Raw genomic sequence first — 15,128 nt, 5'->3', positions numbered from 1 at the left:
ATTGAGACGGCTACCGTAAACGCAACAGTCTTGTTCGGGCATGGTTTGTTTTGGTACGCTATGATCGGTCGTTCAGGACGTCCATCGCACACAATTCTTATTTTCTTCGGGCCGTGTCTGCGTAAACACCACCATCGGTGTCGTTGCGCAATCGATCGCGGATTCTGATTGCCTCGCAGAGCAGTGAACACTTATAGAAAAGGGCCAGGCGGTATCACACCATCACAACGAGGAACAGGCGGGTCCTTATCATATATAATTATTATCATATAGCCAACACAAACTCCCGTCTGACGTATAGACTCCTTAGCTACTATGCGTGTGAAGTCATTTGTAGAATGTCTTAAGATTCACAATTATCCTTTTGTACATAGGGATATTACATATTGCAATTGAATACAAAATTTCTAGAGCAAACATTCGAAACAATGCAGTCTTGGTATGTCAAGACCTTTTGAAAATTGTACTATAGTGTATTCATGATCATTTCTCCCTCCGAGATCTGTCTTTACCTTCTTGCTCATGTATCTCTAATTCTGATTGGTTAGAGTACTGTGTGTATTGCTCCTTCTTATAAAATTCTGACCAATCAAAATGAGCGATATACACCGGGCTGGCCGGAATCTATGTGTCACGGCGTTATAACCAGCAAGTAACAAGGCCTTCTGATTAGTCCTCGGCGCCTGCAGGCTATACGATGATGTAAATTATACTTTATTGAAACATAATCATCACAGTCTGTCTACTGGGGTGAAGGCAGAGTCTATATTAAATAATGTATGTAGTATGTGGAATTTAGATTCATCATGGTGTATTTGTAAATGTAGTTTGTACTATAAACATACGTAGTATTGAGAGTAAAGATGTAACTTTATACCCAATGATGCAACATATTCTGTTTTTACTGTGATTAAAAGATATTACTTTCTGGTCGGGAGTTCGCTTTTGAGTCCTTTCTCTATTTACTCCTGTATTTTTAAACGACTTATCAAAAGACAGCCAAATTTTAAGAGAGTGATGTAGATGCAAAAAAAATAGGTATTATGAGATATTTATTTTGACTAAATATGGCGTCATTATGACGTCAGACATTCTCAAAATACGAGTTGTGCCCGTTAACTTTAATTTTCAAAAATACAATTTTTACAACCAATCAAAAATATTATACAGACATTATACAGAGACGTCAAAAATCAAGTTAATTAAGTTATTTTGCAGTACCAAGGTCACACACCAGGGGGCTAAAATCAACCCTGATTTTCTTCTGTGCAGCACCAACCCACATCAAATACCATTACAATCCGCCCTGAGGTTCTGGAGTTATGTTGACAACAAATAGACTGACAGACACACCAAAAACTTAACCTTAATTTTTTTTTTTTTAAATCGAGATAGATACTCTGGGAACTTGCTGCCTGTGATTCCATGGAGATCGCTGGGGAGTGAAAAGGGCGCCTCGCAAGGTTAACAGGGCGATGGAACCGAACATGTAATTCGAACCATTTAGTGACCGCAGTTGACCCCGCGGAACCACGACGTTTCGAGAACGGTCAAATGCCTTAACCCTATTCAGACGCGGGGGGGGGGGGGGCTTTTAAGGCCTGCGCCCACTTTCATGTCCTATAAAGCCAGACCTTACGCTAAAGCCACCAAATTTAGTAAGTTTTCCTAAAATATTGTTTTCAACAATTTTACGAAGTTTCACAAATTTTCCATTTTTTCGTGTTGCCGTGGCAACCGTTTGTTGACAGGCAGTTTTGCCACAAACCACTATTTTGGGTTCTAACAATGTTACTGCTATTTTGTTACATAATTAAAATATTATGTTATTTAACATTGCGTTCATAATTATATATGCATAAATTATGCTAATATCATGACATCATCAGCCCAAAATACAAGATGGCGATTCGTATGGCCAGCCCTTGCCAAACTGGTCTGGAATGCCGCTTTAAGGCCGCATTATACGCTCAGAGACAGAGCATTTTCAGCCTTAACCGCGCACTAAGTTGTTTCCCACTGGACATTGCATTAATGCCGAGTTGAGGCTGGGCCCATTAATCATCACTTATCATCTGAGTCTTTCCCTGAGTGCAGGAGAGGCCAGTACCCCACCCCTGACAGCTAGCTAGTGGGGGTGGTCACGCCACATTATGCCTCAGGAGTACTTGTCTTGCCACCCTTCCAAAACACATGTGCCTGAAACGGGATCTGTTTCCAGGACATTTCTCCAGGTCCTACTTCTACTTCTACTTCTCTTCAAAGACAATGAAACTATGTGATTTAGGCAAAATAACCTTCTGCTAGGCCAGAATTAATGGCACAATGAGGGAGGGAGGTTGTGTTCTACAATACCTGCCATCAGACTGTGCCAAGAAAGAATCTAGGAAGAATGCCATGAACATTTTTGCTGTTTTCAAGAAGTGACTGCCATGTCTTAACATAACTTTGAATTTGAACTAAGAAATGAGTCAGACACAAAACCCTGATAAGTTAACAAAATGTTTCTCATGAAGTTACATGTATGAGGGCCATCTAAAATGTATCATTGGGTAGAGAGTTTGTGGATGTTTCCCTGGGACTCCATCAGGGGATTGCCTATCAGTGCACTGGTCACTAAAAGGTCAACCATATGTCCTGCTGTGACACAAGCTGCCCGGCAAATGTGGAGAAAAGCAAAAGCAAGTCTCTTTGAGAACAAAATCAAGTCAGACCAAATGAAACAGTGATGCACACTATCATTATGTACTTACACTCACATGTAAGCTTGTCTTTAGACTTATAAAATGTACATCTATTTTAACCACTAAATTATATAAAAAGTTAGCACTTGAAAAATACAAAAACATTGTCTGGCTGGGCATTAAAGAAAGAGGGTCTACATGGGGGGTCCCGACAACGATTTACGCTGAATTCAGAAGGACCCCCTACGTATTAAACTAAATCAAGGAAGTCAATTACGCTAAATTTGGTCGCCTCGCTATGAATTACGTAGATAAGATGGTTTTCCCTACGAGTTACGGGAAATAAAATAGGCTGCCTACGCCTAACGGAAAAGAGCATGCAGACCCTCAAGAAAGTACCACATGATATGAAGTTGAATGCCATTGGCTGAAGATGGTGATTAGGTTTAGAATGATGGCATAAGTCTAAATAAACAAAGACAGAATAGGCTACTCTGTTGAAATTTTTCCGGTACTACCTATATCCATTCTGACAGCACATAATGCGTTATACTGGTCCTGTACCTGTAAAATCAGTTGTACAGTGCACATGTTCATGTAAAATGTAGCAGTGATTACCGTACGATATATCTATTTACTACGAGAAAATGAAAATTTCATTCATCTCTGACAGCATAATGACATGTGTCAATCTCTGAGTTTCATGTTACGATAACCTTTTCAAAGTGTATTGATTCACAATTTTGTAATTTATGCTGTTCATAAAAACTGTCGGTTTGACTTTGAATAGATTTAAGACACTTTTCATGCTAATATGCTTTGTTAGATTTGAAATTGACACAGCTGTTTAGAGTTCATCTGTGCTTGAAGTATTCATTCAGCTGATAACTGAAATGTCATAATTTTCATCAATGTGCTACCAACATGAACAGTGCATTTTATCATGTTTTGTGGGCCCAAGTACAAGTGGAATGGTGGTGTGGGAGCTTGGTTGGCCAGTGGTGGTTAGATGGTGGTCAGGAGTAAGAAAGTCAGGTGACCTGTTACTTGTTAGACCATGTCAGGTGGTCTGTCAGGGTACTCCACTTGTAAGCTCCTCCAATAAGGACTTGGTTATGTCTCAACTTCACTTTTATATGGATTGGTCTGTTATGAATAGGTAACTTTATATTCAACTTAAGAAAAAGACAGCTTACAAGTATACAAGTTGAAAACTGAAGAAGAGAAAAACAGGGCTGTGTCAAAGGGGTACATGATGCTTGGCCCCTTGCATGCAGTGCGTGGATAATTGATATGCTACACAAAGTTAGCCCCACAGATAAGGCCAGAAGACCTTCTGCCCAGCTGCAGCCAGGCTCTTCTCCTAGAGTGATTGATTACCAGGAACTACATGCACATAGGCCTTTCACTGGCTGTTGTGTCCCAAGTAGCGATGGCTCCTTACTGAAGTTCTTCTAAAACAAACACTGAAAGCTCTTTTAATAGGCTTGGCTTTAGGTAGGAACTAGTCCCATCTCTTCCAAAAGTCAAAACTAGAGTCTCTCTTGCTGTTGTTCAGATACTGGACATAGATGAAGGGATCTGTGGGCCATTGTCAATGTCAGTATAAAAAAAAAACAGAGTTGTGGGAATTGTAGTCCTACTCAATGTGACAGTTAAGTAAACTAAAGAGGACTCATTTCAACAATAGTTTTAGTAGTCTAAGTAAATGAAGGACTATTGATCAATAGAGCACTTCAACATACATTGTATGCCTGTGTGCAGCTCTCAGGAATTGTCTTATAGAAGATGCAATTGTGTCTTCCCTACACTTGCAATGTAAGATTTCAGAAAGCACATGCAAAATGGAACCACAACTAATATTAGTAATATTGAAGACAAAAAAACTTCTCCACTCATTGCAATTCATAGAAGCACCAGGAATGATCAGCTAAGTATACAGACATGACCTCCTGTAGTGGAGAAGTATCCTGTGTTTGTTTAAGTTAGTTCTGCCAGATGAGCCATGTAATTAGGGAATTAGGGAGATCCTCAAGTCCAGACACCAATGGTGACAGATGTGGGTCAGTGTAGCTATCTGTGTCAATGATGCTTGTTTCTTTTTTCTGTATTCTACATACCTAGTCAAACCTTGCCATACCTGTACCTAATAGCTGTAGCTATTAAAAGCCCATATACAGGCTGCATGAAACCCCTTTCTACGTACCTAGCCCCCCTGCTCTGTTACTTGTATATAGCCTGGCCTGGCCCAGAATCTTGGAGGGTATCATGTGACATACCTAGGGCTGAGTCATGTGACTGGCCTAGTACAGCCACTAGCATATATGTCTGAACTATAGTCAATCTAAGAAGAAGTGTGCTGGACAAAGGCAACTGTTTGCCCTCTTTACACTCAGTAGTGAAATCTACTTTAGAAGTAAGTGGGCTGAAACCAAATAGATTTTCCTGAATTTCCAGTTAAGGGTTAAAGGAAGTTACAATTATAGTGGTTCCTGGGGCACAATAGTGGTTCCTGTCTGAGGAAACCATTGAAAGGAATGAATTAATTATAATTTATCTGACACTAAACACTATCAAGCTAGTCTATACTGTATACATATATAGTTAAAATCCCTGACATGCATGTTTGCTTCGACAATTCAAAGAGGTATAACAATAAACATTTTTTTTCATCTTGTAACCCACGTTGAACTATCAACCATAATGTAAACAAACCCATGCCAGCTGCAGGCTGCTACTGACTCCATTTCAAACCTGCAGACTCCTGGGGTTTGTAAGAGGACCATTGTAGTAAGTTGTTCCTAAGACCAAACTTGCCAAGCATTACTACAAGGAAAACATACATTGCATGTAAACAAGTGCATGATTACTGCAAACTACTTTCCTTTCTCCCAATCCCATTGTCAGAGACCCTGGGCCTTTGTAGTCACTATCTAGTTTCCAACAGGAAAACAATGCTAAGGTGGCTGGGGATTAACCCATGTACCACTTGTTAATATAAGGGTCAACTGTGACTAATAGCTGTGGCAGAGAGCATTAATGCTCTTGTAATGTTCACTAATTGGCTCAAGACTCTGCCTGGCTGACAGTTGAGGGAGGGGTACATGGACAGCTATAATAGGCGCGAAATCACCATGGCAAAGTGCCTTATGCTGGCTTTAATGCTGGTATAATGTTTCTGGCCTTAAAGCGGCATTCCAGACCAGTTTGGCAAGGGTGATCAAGAATAACAAGCTAATTGTCCCTTAAAATTTGCAACTACCTGGTATTTTTTTTTCATTAAAAACCATCTAAATGAATGAATTTAGTCTATTTCCATTGCCTTTTGTAATTATTTGTTCCCAAAAATTATTTTTGAAAATTCAAGGTGGTGGATATAATATGGCGGAGCCAAACTCGTATCTTAGATGTGCATGGCGTCATTTTATGACGTCATTTTGACGTCAGTGATATTGCTATTAGCAACGCAAGTCGTAATAAACATTATAATTCTATTATCTGCACTTGTTGCTACATTTTCGTCTCTCAGTGGTTAAGTCATGTCCAGGGACCCCCAGCAAAGTGGGTGTTGGCTCACCTAGCAACACATAGCAACCAACTTTGACCTTAATTTTCACAGATTTTCAATATTGTTCACTAATTGCCCCCTCTCCGCCTGCTGTGAAAACTTTTTAGGTGGGGTGCTGCTGGGCCAGGTTAGAAAGTACCTGGCACCCCATTAAGTGTGAACGGTCATCATACAGGGTAATCTGTCGTCGTGTGAAATATGAGACTCCACAACGTTGACTCCACTGAGGACAGGGCACATAAAATAAACCAAAATGTGTGTTTTTTAACGCCAAAATGAACAGTTTACATGTCATTTTTGCTTTATCAATGAGATCGACAATTTCTTGCATGTACTATTAAAAAGCAACAGCAATTTTGACAAAAACTCTTACGACGAGTCTGCGAGCTCTAAATTACGAGAATGCATGACGATGACGGTAAGGGGGAACTTTGCCGTTTCTTTGTCGGCATAGGGGTCATGCCTCCATGTAATTTAGAGTTCGCAGACTCGTCGTTCGATCGATTTTCGCCTAATGTGAGTTTCGGCGATAGGTCATCGGGTTTTTGTCGAAATCGCTGTTGCTTTATTTGTACGTATTTCCTCAACACACACTTTATACAGTAAAACAGTACTGTGTACTCAGTGCTTTGAATCAAATAATTACAAGCATGCTGAACTTGATAGATTGAAAGAGCTCGGTCTGCTGTGTCGTTCTAGATCACGGGGATAGTTCGCGCAAAGGCCGGCGGGAGTAGAACAGTTTCGCAGTGGGCTCGAACTCGTTCGCGAAACCCTGTTCGAAACAATGAACCGCCACGGGGGCTATCTCCACTAACTACATGAAAATGACTGGGTAGGCAATGCTATTCGGAAAGAGCGTTACCAATAGGGGATGACAGCAGTGAGAAGCAGTGAAAAGTGAGTTAGAACCACAGTTCTATCGTGGTTCCGGCTTCACATGAGATTGGTCCTGGCTTCACATGAGAATAGTTTTCAACACAGAGTTTTCAACTTGGCTGGTTTGAGCATAGGCGGTAGGCCATTGAATTTTTGGTTTAAAATAGGTATTACTTTATCTTATATGTACAAAAGGTAGACTCTATTAACTCAAAGAGTGTGTACTTGTTCCGCAGAGATTCCCGGGAATCATTAACCCTATTCAGACTGGCGTAAAGCCTTGCCGAGGGCGGCAAGGCTTTACGCCAGGTTTCTTCCATGGTTCCATGGATCAATGGACGGACCTGTTAACCTTGCTCTTCCAAAGACCCTTTCAAAGGCCCTTCCAAATCGCCTTTCTCATGGACAAGTTTGACGGCTTAGGCAGACAATGGTACATCCCCGTTGAATTTTAAACCGTCCATTTTACGTATTTGTTTCTGTTTGCGGTCGGTTCTAAAAGCATTTAATATTTGGTTACATTGAATAAATGAAGCGTTTGTATGGTAACATTCCAAATTCATTTGGAGTGACATAACATCAAGTGCATTATCTCGCAACAAGAATTACATTAGCTATTCATAAAGATGAAATAATTTCCAAATCAGGCTAATAAATTGTATGTGAATATTTAAGTAGCCATGACGTCATCAAAACGTTGGAGAGACCTTCCGAGACCGCAGCAAAACGCTAACGTGAGTTTAGGAGAGCGCCAGCTCAAAACGTCACACGAGAAGTCGCAATAGATAATATTTAAGATCATTTTGTTATATTTCAAATATCAACCCTAGTCCTGCGGCAAGCAATAACTGTTTGTTTGCAATGCATATTCTATATGCGCCGCATTTAAGAACGCATGCCTAAGAAACTCCAGTGTGAGTCGAATCTTACATCAGGTTTGTGTTTTGTTACATTTCCTAGTCTTCATTCTACATCATTTCTTTCAAAGTTATCGCTAATTCAGAAATAAAATGTAACGCCTTGGAATATGTAAGATAATATTCTAGCTACTATATATGTCAAACTTCTAGTTTTATCGTAGTGATTCCTAAAATAATCATTGTTTTATCAGTGTTTTTGTGAGGCCTGTAGCAAGATCAATTTTCTTTGTGCATAATTTGTCGGACATTTTTGTTACGTGGAAAAATGTCAGTGATGTCATTTTTTATTAATTTACGACAACCCAGTCCCCAGTCTTTGTCTGACCTCACACGTGGTCACCGCGACATTTTTGTTACCTGGGTGGTATTTCCCTGACATTGTAGGTTAACAAATTATTATAAATGACGCTGGTTTGTCCGGCCGTGAACATAATTTCATAAACACGAAAAGACGAAGTGAATCAAAACAGCCCCCCTCCCCAATCCTTTTCGGACATGCAAGGTTCTATTTTCACACGATTGAGCACATTCGTGTGTTACTTTCTTGCTTACCAACTAACGTTTGCCATCTTTAAATGTCTTCTCAGGACTGTTTCTATCGTATTGCCTTCATTTTGGTCCCATTTTTTAAAAAGATTTATGCTGTCGGTGGAGAGCAGATCCTCTCCAACAAATTGAAGAATGCCAAGAAATTGGCTACCCTTTAGTCATGTCAAGGTCTATTTAAACCTCCTTTGTCATATGTTTAGAAACCACTAGTATTCTATCAGTTAAATATACATATGCTCTTTCAGTTGGTTTTAATGTTGACACAAGAAATTGTTTTCCTTCTCTTTCAGTCTTCGATTGCAGATTTCTTCACAGCACAGACCAGAGCCGTGTTAAAGCCAAAGTGTGTATTGAATGAAATACGCCATCAAGTAGACAAAGTGTAATCACTGCCACTTATTACCAATCCTTGCCATCGTGCAGACTGTGCTTTTGCACTCAATCTTCCAACCCCTGCCACCGTGCAGACTGTGCATTCGCACTCAATACAACAAGTTCAACCTCTGCCACCGTACAGACTGCATTGTGATTAGCACAAATGCACGCTGCTCTGATGAACTACATCAATTATGTAAAAAAAACTGTTCAATCTTACCATAGTACATATACCTGAACTGCAGTCATTAAAATAGTCAGGGTTCTCCCCAGAATCTTTTAGTATACTGGAAGGGCTGGCAAAAATAATCCAAACCAACGCGCTGCGCTTTCATGAAAATGTGTTCATTTTGCATGACAGATGGTGTCGAATACTACAAGTAAAATATAGTGTTGTGACTCCTTTGTTGTGAAGTGTCAAAACCACTATTGTTTTGATCATCGCCCATTCACAAGTTTTTGCAAACAATGCCAACTGGAAAAGTGATACCACAAAAATCTGTGAATTTTCATTAATATTAGCAAAACTAATCAGGAAAATTGGGAAGAAACACACTAGATTTCAAATGTAGTATAGTGGAGCTGGACTGGAGTATAGTGGAGGGCCTCCCTTATTCCATCATTTGGGGAGTGCTCTGATATAGTACCCTCTCAACTTACCACAGTACCTCAAATTGTGCAGGCAGTACCCACTCAGCTCACCACAGTACCTGGACTCCTGCTGTGCATGCAGTACCCACTCAGCTGACCACAGTACCTGGACTACAGCCATGCATGCAGCTCCCACTAAGCTGACCACAATACCTGGACTCCTACTAAGCATACAGTACCCACTCAGCTGTCCTTTCACAGAAATGAAATAAATTAAAATTGTTACTGTATATCCTTGAAATAATGTCTAATTATTTCATATTTATTAGTTGTCGAGGGTCAGAAAATGCAAGGTCATATTTTAAGACACCTACATATATTTGCAACAAGATTAACAGATCAATACAAGGCTTTGGCTACCATAATACGTATTTAGCAGACAAGCAAATTATCCCTACTGCACGCCAAGGCACGGCATTTTGCCTTGCCAGCTTGAAGTGCCGACCTACTTTTTCCTGACGATATTCCTACCACGCGGCAAGGCACAGCTTTTTTTTAAAGATTTCTTGTTTGGTTATCCCTGGACCGATGGATGGGGGTAGTTGAGGCCCTCCACTTCTAAGTCCTATAACTCTTCAACGACGTGTCGTGCGGCCACCAAATTTTATGAAAATGGTAGAAACATAATACCTGACAAAACTAAGACGTTACGGTGACGTAATATGACGTAATTATGACGTCATCAATTTGATTGTATTAGACGGACCCGTGAAAAAAGGGTATTCTCAAAAAACTTCAAGTTTTGCTCCAAAAATGTAACAGCAAGTGCATATAACTGAATGATTGTTTGACTGAAACCCCTAAATTTTAATAAGAAACCTTTATTGGCACCTTTTTGTGTAAATATTTAGGTATTATGGGAATTCCCCATTTTAGCAAAAAAATAATGACCTCATAATTACGTCATATTAATGACATAAACTTTTCAGGAATTATAAAACTTGACGAGCATATAAAGTATAAAGTTTATTGCAAATTCATGCCCATTGGGCTAATTGCAAGAAAAGAATGACTAATTACATGAGATGAATAAATGTGGTCTGAATACATGTAGATAAACTAAATTCTAACATACAAATATTAAGTGGATGAATATACATACGATACATAATGGGGTACTAAGTCTACGTAACTATTACAGGGTTTGACTTCTTTCTTGAAGACATTTGAAAATGAAATGCCCCATGTGTTCTATAATAGATTGATCCCTTGATGTTAGTAGGAAGAGAATCTTTTGTGGCGTTTTTAATAATGAAAATGTTGGTGTGATTTCGGTCACTCTATCAAATAGCCTTTTTCTTTCGGCTTCGAATTGGGGGCATCCACAAATAAAATGTGTTTTATTTTCAACTGCATTCACTGTGCACTGCTTACAAATTCTTTCTTGAACAGGTAGCTTTTTGTATCTTCCTTTCTCTATTTCTAACGGGTGCGAACTAATTTGTAACTTACATATTGCTGAGCGGTAATCATAATTATTATGGTACAAGTAGTTTTCCATGTCATATGTTGTTTTTAAGTTTTTGTAAAATCTAAGTTTTCCTTCGTCTACAGATCACCCCCACCTAACTCCTTCTGCTTTTCCCCCTACCCGTTCATCTTTTCCCCCGGACTTCCCCTTGCCCCCCGCTGTACTTCATCTGTGCCCCCGTCCTTCCTCTTTACCCCCGGTGTAATTCCGCTTTTCCCCCGCCCTTTTGCTTTTCCCCCAATGGCCGCCGTCAACCCGAATTGCACGTAGTCGACACGAAAATCGTTCAGAAAGTAACAATAACGGCTGCGCCACCGAACATGAAATAGCCTATTCTCAATGAAACATTCTGGGCCACCTTTCTGCCAAGTGGCATTTCACAACTCCTTCCCAGTCTGAACTGAAAAGCCACCTTGCCGTCAGCAGCGCGTCGTTTGTGGCGCTCCACTACTACATATACTTCCTGGAGGCTGGATCGTGGACCGCTATCGAGGCTGGGGTTTTGTGGCGTTCCAGAAAATCATTAGGCTTGCCCACAAGTTAAGAATCTGCCGCCATATTTACTACATACATGTACCTGTTATAATCATTGTGCAATTACATTGACTATCATCCTGGAGGTATGAATCAAAGAACGTAAAATTCAATGATATCAGAGAGGGTATAAATAAACATATCATGTCAGAATGTAATCAGAAACGTTGTAGAGACTTTATTTCTAGCCTTCTTCGCAGACTGTCTGGCTTTGAATATGGGGGGAGGGGGCTCTGGTTCGCGATTTTCAACATTGGCTAGGGTACTCTAATGCAGGAGAGTTTGCTGAGGAATATGAGAGAGAGAGAGAAGAGAGAACTGGTTTATTCATACAAACACGCACAAAGTCATGTACAAGGTGGTAGTCCCGGGACTAAATTGCCTCGTACAAATACAAAGTTCAAAAGAGGCTGGTGCTAAGCAATGGCATGTCCTGCTTAATTGTAATTATCACAATTTTCACTTAATACTACAATTTAAAAATATGGATCTACACACCCACAAGTATACAATACATATAAATGATAAAAACGGAAAGATTAAAATGTGACACTTCAAGGTCTAATGTGAGTTTAGCAGATCGACGCAATATGGTAGTGTGGTGTTCCTAAACCGTGATGTTCGGCAGTTAAACTGGCTAAGGTTGTCAGCATTCCTGAGGACCCGACCATGTGGCTCAGAGCGGCGTGGTGGTAGCCAGTCACTGAAAAACTCAGAATCAACAAGTGATCTGGCAAACTTCAGACAGAAAACTTTACGTCTTACATGCAGAGGTTCTAGATCACACGTCTGTAGCGCTGAACTGTAGGAACTGTATGAGCGACCAAGAATGGTCTTACAAGCTCTGACCTGGACACGCTCTATCATACGTGACTGTTCTACTGTAAGCCCAGGGTGCCAAACCTGGCAGGCGTATTCCAGGGTGGGGCGGACAAACCCTATGTACACAAGTACTAAGTCGCTAGTGCTCAAACCGTGTTTCTTTAAACACCTAATCATGTATAGACGACGGTTAGCTTTGCCCACTATCATTACCACATGTGCAGTCCACTTCAAGTTTGCTTGTAATATTACACCAAGGACCTTGGCCTTGTGCACAACTTCAAGTTCAGACGCACCAACAAACAGTCTGGGAATTTCGGGTGTTTTTCGCAAGAAGCATATGAACAACACCATGCATTTAGTTGGGTTGAGCTGCATATAGTTTTTGTCAGTCCAGCTGACTAGGTTGTCTAGGTCGGTTTGTACTTTCGACGGGTGTGACGCTAGTCTGGCCTCTGCAAGAGACATATCGTCCACATATTTCCAGGCCTCTGCTGAAGTATCATCTTGGGGGGCTGCATCGTTTATGAGGGCAAGGAAGACCAGGGGACCAAGCTTTGTGCCCTGGGGTACTCCACAGGTGAGCGTTTCCCACTCTGAAAGTGTTCCTTTGTATGTGACACGTTGCTGTCGGAGCGAGAGGAAGTTGCAAACCCAGGGAAGGATGGACCGGCGGACACCAAGTTCGAGGAGTTTGTTCATTGCCGTCAGGTGATGTCCTTGGTCAAAAGCACGCGTGAAGTCCGTAAGTACCAACGTACTAACATGTCCGGGTTTGTCAGTAGCACAAGCAAGGCTGTGAACAAGGCTAGTAAGGCAATGTGTCGTGGACTTTCCCCTAAGTGAGCCGAACTGCCGGTTGTCAATGTTAGGTAGAATGTCCTGTAAACACCACCTGGTCACAAACCCTTCACATATCTTAGCAAAGATGGAAGTTAATGAGATCGGCCGTAATTTGTCAAGGCGTGGTGGGTTCTCTTTCGGAACAGGAACAACGTTGGCTTTCTTCCATATAGAAGGCACCGATCCTTCAGCAAGAGAGGTGTTGAAGATGTCGGTCATAGGCGAGCTCAACTCGAACGCAAATTCTCGCACTAGTCTGGAAGAGATGTTATCAACGCCGGAAGCCTTTCCTACCTTCACCTTACGGAGTTGGTGGTACATATCCCACACTGTGACCACCGGGGGAGGGGTACACGCAGGCAGGAAGGACGGCAGTTCATCTAGCGACAGCGGCGGGAATTGCTGGGAGGCTGCTGCCAAGTGCGTGTTTATGGCATTAGCCGCTTCTTTCGGGTTAGTGTTGTTAACGCCCAGGATTTGGTTGCCTTGGTCACGACGTATGCCGGTCATGTCTTTAATGTTGCGGTACCATTCCTTGGGATCTGAAGTCTTGAGGTGTTCAACCTTGTCCCGGTAGTGGTTTCGTTTAGCAGTGGAGATTTCCCGTATAAACCTGTTCCGATACCGTTTCCAGGCACTTGTGTCACCCTTGTGGAAAGCCTTCTGGCGTTTCGCGATTAGGGCTTTGATGCAGGGAGTGACCCATGGTTTGTCTCTGCAGTGGAGGCGCACCACTTTAGTCGGGAAGTACTTATCCACCGCACACTTCAAAGTACTGTAGAAGGCATCGCACTTGGACTCGGCAGAGGTGGCTAGCAGAACCTCATCCCAAGAGTGAGTGGTGATCCAAGATCCAAACGCCCTGGAATCCGAGTCACGCATCGGACGGACTACCTTCTTGCGGACAGTGTTAGATGTCTGTCTGTGTTTCCCTGGCATGATGACACAGGCGTGGTCACTGCGACCAACGGGAGAGCTGTGACGGGAGATTCATAGAAGTTACTCACATTAGTCAGTATCTTCGCCACGAGTTGGGGCTTCAACGATCTGTTGAAGCGAACTGAAACAGCAAAGATCAGAGATGTCTAGGCGGTTTAGATCTCCAAGTATGACTAGCCCTATATCTGGGTGAGAGTTGCGCAGCATGTCGATGGACTCCGACAGGTGTTCTAGCAACACACCTTCGTGGGGTGAGGCTGGGGGGTTGTACACAGCACAAAGGGCCAGGGACGAGACCTCCCTCGGAAGCCGTTTTGGCCGAAGGTGTACCCATGCGCATTCCAGTTCCCCAGGTACAACCAAGTCCAAAGGCCTGCTTGCAATATCGTTTTTTATGTAAATCGCAACTCCACCCCCTTTCCTGTCAGTACGGTCTTTACGAATCTGACTGTAGCCTTCAATGCACGATGCTTCAAGAGGTAGATGCTTTGCAAGTGCTTGTGGAGCAATAACTCCCTTCCTCACAAGCACTCTGATCCCGCTTTGTGCCAACATGGATTTACTCGAACTGAGCATTACACGCCTCTTTTCTACAGAACTGGTGTGGCAAGTACAACCGTAGTCGAGCCTTCATCAGTGCATGGGTGGGGAAAAATATACCTAGTTTCTTGTAAATGCAATGGTGAAGTGATGGTAGTCTGATCAATGTAGTTTGAAAATGAGGTTCAAAGAGAGTGCAGAATCATATTCTTTGGTTGTCACTTGGTACTAAGGATCACTAAGGTACTAACGTCACAGTGTTAAAATGGACACATAGTGAGTTTGTGAAAAAAAATAAAGGGGTAAATATAATATGTACCCTAGCCTGTCTTTACTTACCGAAATGTTCAAAG

The 15,128-nt window shown here is 41.7% G+C and overlaps 1 protein-coding gene across 1 annotated transcript; it reads right to left on the bottom strand.

Annotated features, from left to right (window-relative positions):
• Positions 1-12,412: 12,412 nt before the first annotated feature.
• On the bottom strand, positions 12,413-14,790 carry LOC118423375. Its single transcript, XM_035831533.1, has 3 exons — positions 14,414-14,790; positions 12,880-14,272; positions 12,413-12,442 (listed from the first exon to the last, which is right to left on the bottom strand). Exons 1-3 carry the CDS (start codon positions 14,788-14,790, stop codon positions 12,413-12,415), a joined length of 1,800 nt encoding a protein of 599 aa, XP_035687426.1.
• Between the last annotated feature and the right edge of the window lie 338 nt (positions 14,791-15,128).

This window comes from Branchiostoma floridae, chromosome 1 (assembly GCF_000003815.2).
Source record: "Branchiostoma floridae strain S238N-H82 chromosome 1, Bfl_VNyyK, whole genome shotgun sequence".
Lineage (NCBI taxonomy): Eukaryota > Metazoa > Chordata > Leptocardii > Amphioxiformes > Branchiostomatidae > Branchiostoma > Branchiostoma floridae.
This window is presented reverse-complemented; position numbering and strand designations above follow the sequence as displayed.